This window comes from Aedes aegypti, chromosome 3, assembly GCF_002204515.2.
Source record: "Aedes aegypti strain LVP_AGWG chromosome 3, AaegL5.0 Primary Assembly, whole genome shotgun sequence".
Classification (NCBI taxonomy): domain Eukaryota; kingdom Metazoa; phylum Arthropoda; class Insecta; order Diptera; family Culicidae; genus Aedes; species Aedes aegypti.
In genome coordinates this window covers 12,715,884-12,733,222 of record NC_035109.1, presented here as the reverse complement: position 1 = coordinate 12,733,222, position 17,339 = coordinate 12,715,884, and the positions used below count along the sequence as shown (strand labels likewise).

Genomic DNA, 17,339 nt, shown 5'->3' with positions numbered 1-17,339 from the left:
TATTTTATTCTCCAACCGAAACACAGTGAACACATTTTTGAATGTCAGTTTTGAACAGAAAAATGGCTGTTGAAGTTTGGATGATTACGATGACGGATCCTTGAACGTTAAAGTGTTTGGGTCCTCTAGACAATTTGTAATCAAACGTCAACATTCCACCGGAGAATCGCTAGTGTTTGGAGGTGATGTTTACTTCAAAATTTCGAAATCAACATCTCCAACTTAGTTCTAATACCCTCCGTCAACCAATTATTGTGGCGCGTCGATCGTCACAAGTTTCTCGTTAAACAGTCAATCCCGTAAATGATTGTGTTTTGTTAAACTTAATTACTTGAAGACGAAAGCAGTCAGTGGCTGTCTTCTTTGTTGAAATTTGTTCTGGGATTCCAACTCCCACAGAGTCCACTAATGCACTGTCATAGTTTGTATTACGTGCAATAAATATGTTAAATTTGTCCTTGAAAAACTTATCGAAGGACCTAAACTTTAATCAACTCGTGGGGGCAAAACCCTACCCCCTATTTCATAACACCAAAACAGCTGTTGAATTCAAATTCTACCAAACCTAATGCCACGCGGAAGTAACGCGCAAATTAGAACCTTACAAATGTAAATATTTTGCATCAGCATGTATCTATTCTTGAACAATAACGTCAGAACAAACGCCTGTAGGTATGCATCATATATGCAGAATCGATGAAGAGAAATCACTCATGTTAGTTAGGCCCTATTGAAGTGACAGCACAGAAATGCACAAGGGGCTACCATTAGCAACGCGGTTATTTTTTCCCAATTTTAGATCCACCTTCCCCCTAGTAGTCATTTGTCCATACACAAAATTTACTATTTGTATGGACCATGGTCATTGGGCTGAATCTCTCCCTTCCCCCAATAAACGACTACGTGGTTTATGGATGACCCATAAGCACGCATTTTTTAATTGACTTATTAACCCTAGAAATACTCAAATGGATGGATGTTGTTTCTACTATTTGATAGAGAACATATTTGTACATTCGATTATAATAATAAAAAAAAACATATATTTCACATCTAAATCGCTATTTCATGGCCATATTACCCTCAGTCCATAATATTGGCACAAATTGATCAATTTCTAAATTCAATTCGTTGATTCACCTCAGGACGCAAGATTGCATTATTTCCTAGCGTCTTTCAGTGAAAAAATGTTAACAAACTCGCATCTTGTCACCTTTATTCACAGAAGAGAGGATTGATGAAGAGAAATCGAACATGCGACTTGCGCTCTTATTATAGCACACGCTTGAATTTGCCTTCTTTCGAGCTATTTGAGCCATTTGAGCACGTCATAAACCATGTGCTTTCTTGGACGGAGCATTTAATTTTCATACTTTTGTAAGGTTCCAGTCAATTGGCTTAGGGGATTTTTGCACATTATTTGATGATTTTTCGCAAATTCGAGTAGTGTGTGATCCTTTGACCGTGACGCTTGCTCCTGCGGGGGCGAGTGAAGCGGCCAAGCAGGATTAATCGTGTTTCGCGCGCAGTGCAGTGGGGGGGGGGGGGAGAAGTGGCGTGATTCGCGGACTTATTTAGTAGTGTGTGATCCTTTGACCGTGCCGCTTGCTCCTGCGGGGGCGGGTGAAGTGGTCAAGCAGGATTAATCGTGTTTCGCGCGCAGTGCAGTGGGGGGGGAGAAGAGTGGCGTGATTCACGGGATTATTTAGTAGTGTGTGATCCTTTGACCGTGCCGCTTGCTCCTGCGGGGGCGGGTGAAGCGGTCAAGCAGGATTAATCGTGATTCGCGCGCAGTGCAGTGGGGGGGGGGGAGAAAAGTGGCGTGATTCGCGGAATTATTTAGTAGTGTGTGATCCTTTGACCGTGACGCTTGCTCCTGCGGGGGCGAGTGAAGCGGCCAAGCAGGATTAATCGTGTTTCGCGCGCAGTGCAGTGGGGGGGGGGGGAGAAAAGTGGCGTGATTCGCGGACTTATTTAGTAGTGTGTGATCCTTTGACCGTGCCGCTTGCTCCTGCGGGGGCGGGTGAAGTGGTCAAGCAGGATTAATCGTGTTTCGCGCGCAGTGCAGTGGGGGGAGAAGAGTGGCGTGATTCGCGGAATTATTTAGTAGTGTGTGATCCTTTGACCGTGACGCTTGCTCCTGCGGGGGCGAGTGAAGCGGCCAAGCAGGATTAATCGTGTTTCGCGCGCAGTGCAGTGGGGGGAGAAGAGTGGCGTGATTCACGGGATTATTTAGTAGTGTGTGATCCTTTGACCGTGCCGCTTGCTCCTGCGGGGGCGGGTGAAGCGGTCAAGCAGGATTAATCGTGATTCGCGCGCAGTGCAGTGGGGGGGGGGAGAAAAGTGGCGTGATTCGCGGAATTATTTAGTAGTGTGTGATCCTTTGACCGTGCCGCTTGCTCCTGCGGGGGCGGGTGAAGCGGCCAAGCAGGATTAATCGTGTTTCGCGCGCAGTGCATTGGGGGGGGGGGGGGAGAAAAGTGGCGTGATTCGCGGAATTATTTAGTAGTGTGTGATCCTTTGACCGTGCCGAGTTGTGTTTGATCCTTCGACCTTGACGCTTGCTCCTGCGGGGGCTGGCGATGAGGGCAGGATCAAACATGTCGCGCGTCGGTCGAGTAAAGTGAAAAAGTGCCGCGTTCGAATAGTTCTTTTTGATCTTTCGACGTTGACGCTTGCTCCTGGGCAGTGCGTCAAGAAAGCCTGAGCAGTCGTCAGTCGTTTTCCCTCTCGGGTCGCGCGCCTATTTTCTCTGAGTGCTTTTATATAGCCGAGCAAACGAGTGAAGCTGAAAGTGGTTGTTGCTGAGGATGACGGATCAATTGGTGAGCTCGTTTCATGCTAGTATTTCTAATTTATAAAATATGTATGACTGCAGCTTTAATCGTTACAACGATGAGACGTAAATATGATTTGTCAACAAACTTTGAAAGGTTCGTCACTGTGAGTGTCGACATAAACTCTGATTCATAAATTATCTATGTCTAATTTATTTTTTCAAAACACTTTTTTCCTTTTACCTTTATTTTTGTAATTAAAAAAAACTTTGAATGGTTCGACACTACGAGTGTAGACTTGCGAAAGGTTCACTTTATTCAACAAACTTTGAAAGGTTCGTCACGTCAAGTGTCGGCAAATTTTTTCTCTACATAGATATTGTTCATATCAAATGAAAATATTGTATTTGCATTTAAGCATGTTTATATCTCACCAATAATTATTTATCATGGTCTAATCGCTTATCAAAGTGAATCCTGTGACCCAACGATCCTTCCCATTAACAAACATCCCTCCCAGTAACCTTTGTGGAGATGCAGAGGCAAACACGGTCTCCAAATAGCAAAGGTTACACACTAACATTCCTTCCCCCAATCCCACCTGACTGCAAGGACGTGGCCGGCGCCGTTATTGACCTTGTATAAATAGAGGCACTGAATTATGCACACTGAAGAAGATTATGGCCAATCCCAGCCGAACTTCTAGTTGATTCTTTGTGCATTTTCACTGCCTTCGGTCAATCACGGAATAGCAACCATTGATATGTGTAGTCAGTCTAAGCTAAGCTAATTATTTGATGATTTTTCGCAAATTCTTCGTTTTTGCCATTAAAAGCAAGACGATATCATTTAGGTGTTCATTTTAATACCCTTTCCCCTATTGACAGCAGTGTAATTTATTGGCAGTTTCAGTATAGTTACACATCAGTTTCAAAATAACATAAGATTTCTGGGTGACTAACGTGTAACAAACGAGTAACTTGCTGACAGTGGTTAACACTACATGTCAAAAGTTTTCATACGTATTGTTAATTTTGATATAAGAACTTTATTATTTTATAACTAGTTATTGTTTTCATAGATATTTTTCCAGTGATTAATTAAAATGGTTGAATTTACAATTTGCAGCCTCTCTAACAGCTTTTTAATAGATGTCATCATTTTAGATTGGCTGTCCTCAAACAGTTATTCGGAAGTGTATCTGCAGCAAGATGAAATTAAATGGCGATTTATGATAGGCAACCCAGAAAATCCAACTGCGGGACACAAAACAACGTGATTTTGGAATCACAATCTACACAAACAATTGAATTAAAATCAAAAACACTGCTGATTTGAGTAACAGTGTCAATTTCCATTTTTTTTGCGTCAGTTCTAATGGAATAATATCTCAACAATCCAGGTATCATGAGTTATTCAATATAAAGTTATTATCTATTTTATGAGCGCGTCAATTTTGAGCAAGTAAAATGATTGATTTCACCACAAATTCAAATCGGCATGTTAAATCTATTATGTACTTGTGAATAATTACGCGTTCTAAAATCATTCGTATTTCTTTTATTGACATTCAATTCTATAATGATTGTTTGGTTTGTCGGAAAGTAACAACAACTTCAACGCCGTTTCATTTATTTTGTCGCAGGAAAACCCATGCGTAATCAACAAATTACATAGCAGTCGCTTGTTAACTTATTATGTAACGAACAAACAAGTTACATAAGGCTCGACTTTTTGCGCTTTTTCGGTTACATAGCAGTATTTTTCCATGTTGCAAATGTATCATATTGTAACTATTGAATATGTCAAGTAGCCGTTGCTGTAAGCTACTTGTAACAATATGTGCTGCTTGGGTCGGCTACCGGCCACAAGCATACGGCTTCTGGCGACATTCTTCAGTCACTCTCTGGCACTCCTCATCGAACCAGTCGTTTCGTCTTCGTCGTTGACCAGTGCCGATCACTTTCCGTGCCGTTGTTGTAACAGCTTCGTTGATAGGCTTAGCTCCAGACGTTGATTCTTCATAACTGCTCGTCTAGCTGCTGGCAGCTACCCCATCAGTCGACAAGCGTTGGATATTGAAGCGCAACATTCTGTTAGTTCTGGAACTCGTGATGCTGAATAACCACGCTTGAATTCTAGCTACAACGAGATAATGATCCGCGTCGAGAAATGTCACCCATCAACCAGCACGTGGTCTATTTTGATGCAGGTTTCGCCAGGTGTGTTTGCGGATATTCTTGCGTGCGAAGTTGGTACTGCTGATCGACATCCCACTAGCAGCAGCGAAGGTTGCTAGACGTAGGCTATTATCATTCTAAACTGAATAGAGGCTTTCCGTACCAATGACAGGTTGAAAGAAGTCTTCTTTCCCGCATTTACGTCACCGATGACTATCTTGACATCTTGTATGAAGTTGAAAATTCAAAGCTTTCAGAGTTCAAGATTTTTCCAACTGAAGATGAACGGATGTGGTAACGGATTCGCTTCTCCCAGACTGCCAGCAATCGAACGGCTCGTTGGCCGCGAAAACTGGCATAGCTGGAAATTTGCGCTGCGGATTTATCAAGAAGTTGAAGAGCTGTGGGAAGCCGTGGAACCTACCCCGGATGAGCAAGGAAACATACCAGCATTCAACGCCACCAAAAACAGAAAAGCTCTAGGAAAAATCATTCTTGGTCTGGATCCAACGCTGTACGTCTATGTTCAAGCCACAAAAACGGCCAGTGAAGCTTAGAGGAAGCTGGAAGAGGCGTTCGAAGACAGCGGCCTCACGCGAAAATGGGTACTTCTACACAAGCTGATCACGACCAACCTGGACAGCTGCTGGTCGATGGAGGCGTATGTGACGAGGATGGTTAGTACAACCCACCAACTGAATGGAGTCGGCTTGAAGATCGACGAAGAACGGCTCGGAATGCTGCTTCTCGCTGGATTACCGGAAACCTACTACCTACAAGTCATGGCATTAGAGAACTCTGGAGCTGCGATAACTGGTGATGTAGGAGGTTCAACCAAAGCAGTTCTGAAAATTTCTCGTCTAAGGGTCCGAAATGCCGTTGCTGTTGAAGATTTGGGCATATCGCTCGGTTTTGTCCTTCGGAGGAGTCAATGAAGAAAGGCGTCAAGGTGACGCTTTTTGCATAATTTGATGGTTGCTGCCATGGGAGAAACCTAAGACAAGACGTGTCAGGTCAAAGTACAAAAATGAAATTATTTGTCTGTCAAAAAAGACCACTTCTCATTGGTCGTTTTGGCAAAGGCCTATTTTCACATCGTTGAGTTCAATTGCAACAGGGCACTTTGTTGCTAGCCTAGCCGTGTTGCCAGTTCATAAATTAGAGTTTTTATCAAAAGTTTGAATTATTTTCGTTAAATATTTTTGTTTCAAACCCATTTAAACGTAAAAATCCCATACAAAATCAAAACAGTGCAGAGGCCTATTATCGACTTTAAAGCTAGGTATGCTGTTCTGCTCAAGAGAAGTAAAACAAAAATTCTGTGGAAGAAATTTTCAAGAAACTTTCTACAGAGAGCTCCATTTGAATTGACATTTCTCTTCAACTGCGTACTGCAATCAAAGACAAATGCTTTTCTTGACTATTTCTTGCAAGACGTTTCACACGCATCGAGATAGGCGTTTACTTTTCTGTTCAAGTGCATACTTCCCAAAAGTATACCGCATGTGCTCCAACAATGCTAAAAATGAATAAAAAAAATGCTTAATCAAAACTAATATAATTGAAATTGTGTCAATTTTCTCTAAAAATAGCGGTGGTTTTGAATATAATTCTAATTTTCAAATAAGCTAGCCTATATTGCACTGAATGAATAAAATGTGCAAGAAACAGACAAATTATGAGCCTTGATATTTGAATTTGTTCACAAGATTTGCCTTAAAAGGATACTGGTAGCACTGGCTTTTGTATCGTCAAGGTTATCGACTGAAAAACAACGCGGCAGTCTTAGTTGAGCTGTCACGTCCTGTCCTAGGGAGAAACCGAATATTGGTATTGCTGTTTGCGTTTGAGGTGCAAATTATGTCCAACTGAGCATCAAACGCGGTAACACAAACTAATCAAAGGACATTGTGATCGATATCACCGCCAACCTAGTACAGAAAATCAATCTTTGACTTCGCCTTCCTTACCGCCTTCGGTGCTCCCGCATTTGATATTTGCATTTCAAACGCACACAGCAATACTTCGATTCGGGATCATGCCGCTATCTCACAAGGAATTAGTCGTTGCTAAGCGATGTACATAAGGCCGATAGACAAATTTTAGCTACGAACAAGGGTATGACGAAGATAGTCGCTGAAAGCCCCGTGGCATTGCATCCAAGATGTTGGCCGATAATTTTCTCTCGATGAATGAAATCGTCGACAGAAGGTACCGTTTTGACTCATATTCCGAACACTTAAGGCCAACAGTGACTTCAAATGCAGCTGACAGGCATTAATTAGCAAAATTTATACGCAAAGTCTAACTGTTATCTAGGGGACGGACCTGGTGTAGTGGTTAGAACACACGCCTCTCACGCCGAGGACCTGGGATCGAATCCCATCCCCGAGATAGCCACTAAAAATTTCAGTGACGACTTCCTTCAGAAAGGAAGTAAAGCCGTTGGTCCCGAGATGAACTAGCCCAGGGCTAAAAATCTCGTTAATAAAGATAGAAAAAAAACTGTTGTGTGTGCCGATAAAATTGCTAATTTTAGCTTTTTTAGTATTGTTTTTACATAAAAGAATGGAACAACATTTTGACTCAAATGCCGAACACTGTGTTCATTCTGTCTCATATTCCGAACATCTTGATTCATATTCCGAACAGCACGAATAAATCGTATTCAAAAGCATAATTTCTCAAATAAATGTATCTGAGCTAGTCCTACTGGTCTCGAACTAGAGAATCATCACTCCAGAGGTATAAAATAGATCGAAATACGTTAAAATTTAATTGCAGTTGACTGTCATTTCCTTGTAATTAGAGACATATTTCAGCGAAACATTCAACTAAATCGCCATACAAAAACCGAGTGTTCGGAATATGAGTCTGTTCGGAATTTGAGACAAAACGGTACCCAAGTTTGACAGATCGCAGTACACTTTTCACGGCATTCTAGATTTTGCTCTATACCTTATGTACCATAAAATGTTCGACAATTGCAAGGAACATGGAAGTCTCTTTTTCGTCTTTGGTCATACGGTTGTTTTCAGGCAGAAAGGTTGCGAGGTAATCAACCCAGAGGGAAACGGATTGCAAACAACCATCGATCAAATGGACTTTTTAAGCTGGATAAGCAATCTTCGTGTGCATTAGCGGGCCAGCAAATGAAGTCGATTGATTTGTGGCACAAGCGAATGGGACATCTATCAATCATAGGTCTGAAACGATTGAAAAATTGTATAGCATCAGGAAAAAAAAAATGTTGAATCGGAATCTGGTGACTGCAAGACTTACGCTATTGGTAGACAAACCAGGTTGCTGTCCAGCAAGGGAGGAAGAAGGGCGAATGAAATTCTCGAGTTGGTCCACTCTGATATATGCAATCCCATGGAGAAGGTTTCTCTTGGAGGGAGCCGCTATTACATCACTTTCATCGACAACAAAACCTGCAGGATGTTTGTGTACATTTTACGTACGAAATCCAAGGAAGAAGTAGTTGAAGCGTTCAAGTTGTTCTACTCCATGGTTGAACGAAATACAGGTAAAAAGTTGAAAATTTCGTGGACAGACTACGGAAAGGAGTTCAAGAGGTTTGGGATTTTGCTATCAGACAACCGTGGAATATACACCCGAGCAGAACGGGATGACAGAACGATTATCGAGAAAGCCCGTTGCATGTTGCATGAAGCTAATTTACCGAAGAGATTTTGGGCGGAAGCTACTGCCACCGCTGTTTACATCATCAACCGTTCACCGTCGACAGGAATTCGCATGACACCCGAAGAAGCCTGGTCGGGACAGAAACTAGATCTGTCTAACCTGCGGATTTTCGGAACAACAACAATGTAGCACATACCAAAACAGAAGCGAAGAAAGTGGGATCCGAAGGCAGAAGAATGCATTTTGATCGGGTTTGATGAAGAAAGCAAAGCATTCTGGGTCTACAACAACAAAAATAAAAAAAATGTGTTCAAACCCAGGGACGTGACGTTCATCAACGAAAGAGGATCAGCAGTATGTCAAGAATAACAGAACAAGGTACAAGGAGCGACGCCAACGATGGTCCGGCTGGAAGTGAACCGTACGTATCCATCCGAACAAGATGACGATAGTAGCTTCGGAGACAACTAAGACTCTGTGACGCTCCCAACAGTTTCAAATCCACCCGAGTCACATAAGGCGTAGAGGCGAAGCGGTAGGGAGCGTTTCAACCCTGGCAAGAATAAGCAATTCCATATTAAGTGCAAAGGTCTACCTGCAACGAAGTTTTCAGATAGACCATCCGGTACGAGTGAAGACATGATCGGTGAGGTCAACAGCGATTTGGCAGACAATGCTGGACTTGCTCATCATTCTGCGTCTCCATCGAACCCCAATCAAAGACCAGTTGAAGATGTTCCACAAGGGTTGTTGCTCAGCGACAGAAGACGCTTTCCCAACGCAAGTATTGCCGTACCAATTCTGAAACCAGTTGTACCGGGTATGATTGTCCACAGTGCAATACCGCTGATTCCGTTACTCTGGAAGAAGCCGACGCCGAGCTCTGGAAGTCCGCGATGCAGGAGAAGTATGAGGCACAAATGAGGATTGGAATCTCGACTCTGACGGACCTCCCGGCAGGAAGGAAGGCCATTCGTTGTAAATGGGTTTATAAAACCGGTCGTTACAAGGCCCGGCTGATAATAAAGGGATATTCGCAGCGAAAGGGGATAGACTATGAATAAACCTACTCTCCCGTGGTACGTCATAGTTCCCTGCGATATCTCTTTGCGATAGCTGCCCGTTTGAATTTCGATAGGAAATCTGTATGGAACAACCAGCCTACTTCTAAGCCCCCCCCCCCCCAAAACAAGACCAAGGTTTGCAGGCTGAATAGGGCTCTCTATGGATTAAAACATTCGAGCCGCGTGTGGAACCATAAGTGAGACTCCGCATTGAAAAGATTTGGACTGGTTTCAACCAACTACGACCCCTGCGTGTATTAAAACATCGTCGGTAACTACATTTTGTTCGTGGCAATCTACATTGACGTTCTCATCTGTACGACCTGTCATCGATGTACGACCTGTCATCAATAGCGTAAGAAGTAGAAGGATGATCTGGCCACGGAATTTCTAATGAAAGACATCGGTCCGGTGAATCACGTACTGGGAATGCGTATCACGAGAAGCCAAGGAAAGATTTCTATCGATCAAGAAACATACGTTGAGAGCATACTCGATCGATTCGGAATGTCGAAGAGTAATCCGGTGGCTACTCCACTGAACCTGAGCTTGAGCTTGAGCTTGAGCTTGATTGGCCGCCCGTGGATGCACTCCAGTATCGCCAGATCAGCTGCACTTACACAAGGAACCAACCGAATGACTGCTTGGGACTAACAGGCATCCTCAGTGTATAAGTGCTGGTGGATCTTCTATTTTTAGGCAACAATGGCACCTGCCACGTCAGAATGCAGACCAATGAGGGGAAGGGGGAGGAATTGATGATGCATTGAACTGACTCCCACGTAGACCGTATATTCCACTGCATCCACGTCAGTTCATGCGGGAGTGTATGGATTGGGGGAAAGGCATGGCAGAGAGGTTTGCTTTTATGGTTAGCAGACTGCCTATGTATCAGAAGGGAAGGCGTGCGCGTGGAAGTAGGAAGCGTTAGGGAAACGGTTTCTTGTCAGTCTCTGGTTCTAGCGTTTGCTATGAACGAATAGTTTGAGTGTGATATATTTAGAATGGAAGATAGAAGCAAGTAAGAGATATACAACTACAAAGTACGAGGAAAGGGACCGGCCTGGGATTGAACCCATGACCTTCTGCATATGAAGCAGAAGCGGTAGCCATCAGACCACCAACCCCGTCTAACCCGGTGGCTACTCCACTGAACCTGAATGATAAACTCACGAAGGAGATGCAACCAATCGACGATGACAAGGCCATGCAAATGAAGCGAGTTCCGTACAAGGAGGCTGTAGGATGTCTTTTTTTTTTCTTTCTAAGCAATGGGGGGATAATCTGCTCAACAGACTCCGGACCAAGATCCTGGAGTGTGGGGTTAGGGACCATTTACTACATGCAAGCAGTAAACAGGACTACACCCCCGACCCACTAAACCATTTCCATTGCCGCCAAACCCTTCGTCTCTCCGGGACCACCAAGAAGGCATTGCTTCGGAGAGGGGCTATTGCACATCGCATCCTCCAGGTTAGCTGCGTAGCCATGCAGCAACGAACATCGATGACACGCTTAGGGGGGTCCACCAAGGTAGCATGCTGGCGCTTTGCCAGCTTCCCAGGTGGTCCTCATCTCCCATTGTCCGCTGAAGGCGGGCAGGGTCGACCACCACGCCCGCGCCCAGCTGCACCGCAGGTATCAAGAACTGATACTGCGGGCTTCGCAATTTGACCTACTGAAGTCTCAGGCCCTATCAGCTAGCACCAGCTGGGATTGCTGACGAAGGGGCCTCCACCTGCCCCGAACAACCAGAGGCTCGTATCCAACCCAGTAGGCTGGCGCCACGACAGCAGCGCTACCAGGATGTTCTCCCCGCGGCCACTTAATCGCTGTAAGGGTCGATTTCGACCGTAGGGCACCGGTATGACCTACGTAGCCGACTGCGAACCCTTGGACCACCTGTTGTTTAGCGTCTGCACTAGCCACTCCTCGAGTCCACTCGCCACCTCCGTTATAGTTCCGAGACGATGTGGGTGATAGCCGATGAAACGGCATTCCAGCCAAACTCGTCTTCACACATCCTCTGAACCAAAAAAACGGTCAAAACATGCGGTCACGCATTGTGCGGAAACGCGGGCACACGAACAAAACGTGTTCCGCCGTTTCCCCTAAAACTGCACAAACCGGACATTCGGGAGAACCCGCATGACCGAAACGGTGTAGATACTGTCTAAAGCAACCATGACCCGAAAGGACCTGTGTCAGGTGGAATGTTATTTCCCCATGGCGCCTATTGACCCAGATATCTAACTTCGGAATCAACCTGTGAGTCCACACTCCCTTGGTGGAACTGTCCCACGCACGCTGCCATTTGACCATAGAGGCCAGTCTGGCAGTCCTGCGTATGCCTCTTGTGCCGCGCCTTTCGAAGCACTCTATGTCTTCCATGATAAGGATACCAATAGGCACCATACCGGTGATGACGCAGAGTGCATCGTGTGACACGGTACGGTACGCGCTCGCAACCCTCAGGCACATTAGCCTATAAGTACTCTCTAGCTTGCTACGGTAGCTATCGGTACTCAAAGCCGTGTCCCAAGCCGGGCCACCATACCTCAGTATGGACGAAGCGACACTGGCCAGAAGCTTACGCTTACTGGCGTACACCGCAGAGCTATTGGACATCATCCGGGACAGTGCCACAATAGCTGTGGAGGCTCTCTTGCAGGCATAATCGACATGGCTACCGAAGGTAAGCTTGTCGTCGATCATCACCCCCAAGTGTTTGACGGAGCGCTTCGAAGTGATTGTGCAGTCGCCTACTCTGATCACCGCTTGTTGCACCGACTTTCGGTTGTTGACAACAACCGCCTCAGTTTTGTGGTGAGCCAATTCCAGTTTCCTGGAGTTCATCCACTCCTCCACAACTTCGATCGAGTGGGCTGCAGTCAATTCCACTTCTTCGATCGATTCACCGTAGACCTCCAGCGTAATATCGTCGGCAAAGCCAACGATGACCACACCCGCCGGGAATTTTAATCTCAACACCTCGTCGTACATGACATTCCATAACACCGGACCCAGGATGGAACCTTGCGGGACTCCTGAGGTTATGTGAAAGCACTTCCGACCCACCGACCCATAGACCCATAGACTAATACCCGATTCTAGAAGTAACTTCCGAGAATCTTGTACAGGTACTCGGGTATCCCCAGATGCAGGAGCGCATCAGCAATAGCCGCCCAACTGGCACTATTAAATGCGTTCCTCACATCCAGAGTCACTACTGCGCAGTAGCGAATCCCCCTCCTCTTACGCTGGAGTGCTATCTCAGCGGTTTTCTTAACCGTCAGAATAGCGTCTACGGTGCACCTCCCCTTCCGGAAGCCGAACTGGTTGCTTGAGAGACCATTTACACCCTCGGTGTACCTCAACAATCTGTTGAGGATGATCTTCTCGAGCACCTTCCCCGCCGTGTCGATCAAGCATATTGGTCTATACGCCGACGGGTCACCGGGTGGTTTTCCCGCCTTTGGCAATAGTACCAGGCTCTGCCTCTTCCACACATCTGGAAATACTCCCTCGTCCAGGCATATTTGCATAGCAGATCTGAACATCCCGGAAGCCTCCAAGATTGCGACTTTGAGGGCCAGGTTTGGAACTCCGTCCGGACCTGGTGCCTTCCCCATACTGAGGGATTTTGCAATCCCTACAAGTTCCTCATCAGTTACCCTATCCTCATCGAAAGCCCCAATCCCCGGCTGTCCTACGAAAGGAGGCCATGGGCTAGGGTTGTGGCGCGGAAAGAGCCCCTCGATGATCTCCTCCAGCATCTGTGGAGATTGCTCTGTAGGAAGTCTTATGCACCTAGCGAAGTGAACACGTCCCGACATCTGCCATGTCATCAATGTTCTGGGCTGATTCAATGAGAATTCCGGCGAAATGCACTGGAATGACATCAAGCATTTTCTGAAGTATTTGAGAGGTACGTCGTAATTCTGTTTGACCTTCAAGAAAGAAGCGGATCCGACGATCACCAGGTACTTCAATGCCGATTGGGCTACAAGCAGTGAGTATCGGAAGTCCATTACTGGATTCGTTTTCATCGCGCAATGTGGAGCAATTTCATGGTGCTGCAAAAGTCAACAGACAGTGGAAGCCGAGTATATGGTACTCACGGCAGCCGTCCAAGAAGCGCTTTGGTGGAAGCGACCGACATCTATGAAGCCGTGAAAATCAATTGCGATAATCAAAGCACTATTGTAGTTGCTAAAAACGGTGGGTACTATCCAAGAACCAAACATATTGACATCCGTCATTGTTTCATTCGGGATGCTGTGCAGCGTGGTGATGTAGACATCGGTTATGTCAGTACCGATAAACAACCGGCTGACTGCTTGACGAAGCCGCTCCCGAAACCGAAGATCGAATTTCAGCGAGCTGCTATGGAAATCCCGATCCTAACAGGTTGCCATTATATGATTACTCATAATTTAAAATCCGCTATAGTCTATGCAGATATAACGGAATCCGCGAAGGCTCACGAAGTTTTCTAAATGTCTTAGAAATTCAGTGAAGCTCCTTGTAGGTTCTAGAAGATCCGCGATCATCTGCGAAGGCCCTATGAAGATCCAAGAAGATCAACGGTATGTTAAAGATCACGAAGATCTCTAAAGGAGGTCTTCGCGGAGGCCCGAAATTTATCTAAAGATTCTCTAAGATCCATGGTAGTCCGCAAAGTTCAGGACTTGGAAAATCTCAGTAAATTAATTTTCTCATTACGCGTGGTAAAGATGGATGAATTATGGATGAAATTATGAAAAAAATACACATGCTCAGCTGGAATTAGAACCCAGGATTATTGTATGCTAAACGAGTGCTTTACCAACTAAGCTACCGAGCCACTTAGTAACCCAATAACTCAGAAGGTTACAATTTTGAATTCAAATCCCCTCAGATATGATGTGTCAATATAAGTACCGTAAAATGGGGTGAAGTTGATCACTTTTGAGCGATTCTGTTCTATAATTCGTAGTAGGATGCATGTATTCTCACTCAAATATTTTTGAAACCTGTACTGGTTGGATGTTTATCGAATTATACAAACGAAATTTTTACGAATTGTTATCATAATAACAAAAACATTTTTTAGAAATCAAAAAATGGAATTTTCGATTCCGGGGTGAAGTAGATCAATTACTGTGACACGTTTCCTAAAATAAACAGACATGTTTTTTACTAAATTTGGAATCACTGATCCCGAATCAAGTCTCAAAAATCTTACAACTTGTTGATAAATCGGTCAATTTTAGAATTGAATGTTGTGAAATTCAGAATACACCAAATAAAACGCCTAAAAGTATGCAATTTTCTTTTGAAATTAGCAACTCGCTCACAAAAAGAACATCTTTATCACCGAAAATGATTTTTATCCTCAATGCAAATATAAAACTGGGTTCACAGAACATATATGGAATGTACGAAACAGTTTATTTAAATGGTGTCATTATATAGACTTGGCAATAGCCGAATGTTTGGGGTAGAACCCTTCAATGGTTCATCGAACATTTCCTTAAAAATCTGTTTTTCCATGATATAACTATCTTGAACCATGAACCGAATTTGGAAACATCAAGAGTAGCTATCAGGTAATACGATATGACATAACTTGCGATAATCGAAAACGGATAATAGCTCTCTTGGCAGTTTATACATGTGGGTACGGGAATGATCAACTTCTCCCCACTGATCAACTACACCCCGAATTACGGTATCAGTAGTTAGGAAATATTTTCCTATTCTTGGCACTTTAAATTCACTTCGGAAGGTTGTTTTTTTATTATTATGCACATATCAGGCCTCAATGTTCGTCGTCTAGAAGTGCTTCTTATTGTAATTTTTATTTAGACGTATATCTATGTCATACAACTATTATAAAGCTACTGGTACCCTAAAGGCTATGACAAAACCTTTACAAATTCTACCGGCATCAAATTAGCTCTAAAAATATCAAGTTTGTCATGTGCTTGAACCAGCAACTTCATAAACGTCTAAAGGAAAGGAAAAAAACTCGACTAGCAAAACAATCGAGAGCTTCATAATTACATTATGACTCAATCTTTCCTCCGGACTTGCACTTGCCAAGCCAGCAAACAACGTTAAACGCAAACTATCCGTCCAACCATCCGATCTGACGGCATGTTGGTAGTAAATTGATTTTCTAAAACTAATCTGTTTCTCTCTGTTTTCCTCCCTCTCTTCCATGACAGTACGAAGCAGCAGTCCACGATGGTCGGTCAGCATGGCGTTGCTTCTGTGGTCCACCCTCTTGGCCATCGTCAGTTCCTTCCGGTTGCATCCCTAGCTGCGAGGACCCATTCCCGATTGCCATTCGTTCTGCTGTCACCATCCAAAGCTCCCGGCAGTCAGAGATGCCATTCAACGAAACCGACCATCCACGTCTTTGTGTGCCAGTTTTGAGTGGTTCCTTCGAGGGGATCTCTGACGTCTCCGGGAGGAGTGCAGTTTGCAGAATTAAAGCAAAACTTATGAGAAACTTCCTCCGGACCGGACCAGACCTCTCGACTGGCCATCCAACACTGAACCCCGATTACGACCAACCGACCGACAGCTTCGAAGATTGCATCTGAGCAGAAATGAAGACAGCAACTCCCGAGAAAAGGAAGACAAAACTATATCAAAAGTAGCGAGCTAAGTTTAGCGTGAATCGAGAAAAGGACACACTCGAGAGAAAAGTATAAATATTATATTTACGAGCGGGGGGAGGGTAAGAGAAGGGGAGACTCAACGAAGTAGAACCAGGACAGCGTGATTTACTTGATAGCGTTTATGGCCCAGTCCGAGAACTGACAGCGAAAGAAAATAGCTTTTTCTGAGTTTAGTTTTCCTATTAAGTTTTTGTTTCGTTTCAATTTCTTGTACAGTAGGTAAGGTAAACGTAGGAGAAGCAGAGAATTAAAGGGAATCACCATCACCAACCAGCCAGCCATCCAGTGCACTGTACATAGAAGTGACGACGAGTGGGGAGCCACTGTCGAGCACTGTAATATTGTGGATGGCAAAAGAAATGCTGAGGGGAGAAATCGAGAATCGTGCAAGATCAACACAGAGTGATTGTAAATTCTTTAATTTTGTACATAAAAGTTAGCTGGGAATAATTATTAGAATAAAATTTCCGCTTGAACCCATAACTGTGTTTGGATTGTGTTTGAGGTTAATTATTGTGTATCCGAATCGTCCCTGAATTGAGAGCTTGAGCTCGATTGGCCTGTATAGCCAGATTAGCTGCACTTACACAAGGAACTGGTCCACAATAGACCGAATGTTGGCCTACCCTATTAGGCCAGCGCGCACGTCTATCACCATGGTATCTATGTTGCTTGCAATCCCGCGTGCAAGACTGTGGCTGTGGTGATATGACATAGGAGTGACAGGTATGCGACCTGTCACCAGGTGAGTGAAGAACCAAAAGGACCAAGTGTTAAGGGAAAAGCGCGAATACGATTCCATCCTAAACTTAGCTAAAATCTAATGCAAATACCGGTGAATTTGAACCTAAACCTAGTGAATTATAAATACTGTATTACTATCTACTATTTACATGCTGAACTGGTGAGATTACCTACATGAATATTGTCCAAAAAGAAACTTAATGCTAATCTTATACTAGGTAACCTAAATCGCACTACGTAGTCATCCCTTCGATA

The 17,339-nt window shown here is 44.3% G+C and overlaps 1 protein-coding gene across 5 annotated transcripts in view; it reads left to right on the top strand.

Moving 5' to 3' along the window:
- The window catches only part of LOC5564316, a 90,531-nt gene extending 73,708 nt beyond the window's left edge, over positions 1 to 16,823 (top strand). For all 5 annotated transcript variants that reach the window (XM_021851187.1, XM_021851183.1, XM_021851188.1 and 2 more), the window contains one exon: positions 15,882 to 16,823. In XM_021851187.1, the coding sequence (XP_021706879.1) occupies positions 15,882 to 15,976 (95 nt within the window). In that variant the 3' untranslated portion in view covers positions 15,977 to 16,823. The remainder of the gene's footprint in view (positions 1 to 15,881) is intronic.
- Positions 16,824 to 17,339: the final 516 nt, after the last annotated feature.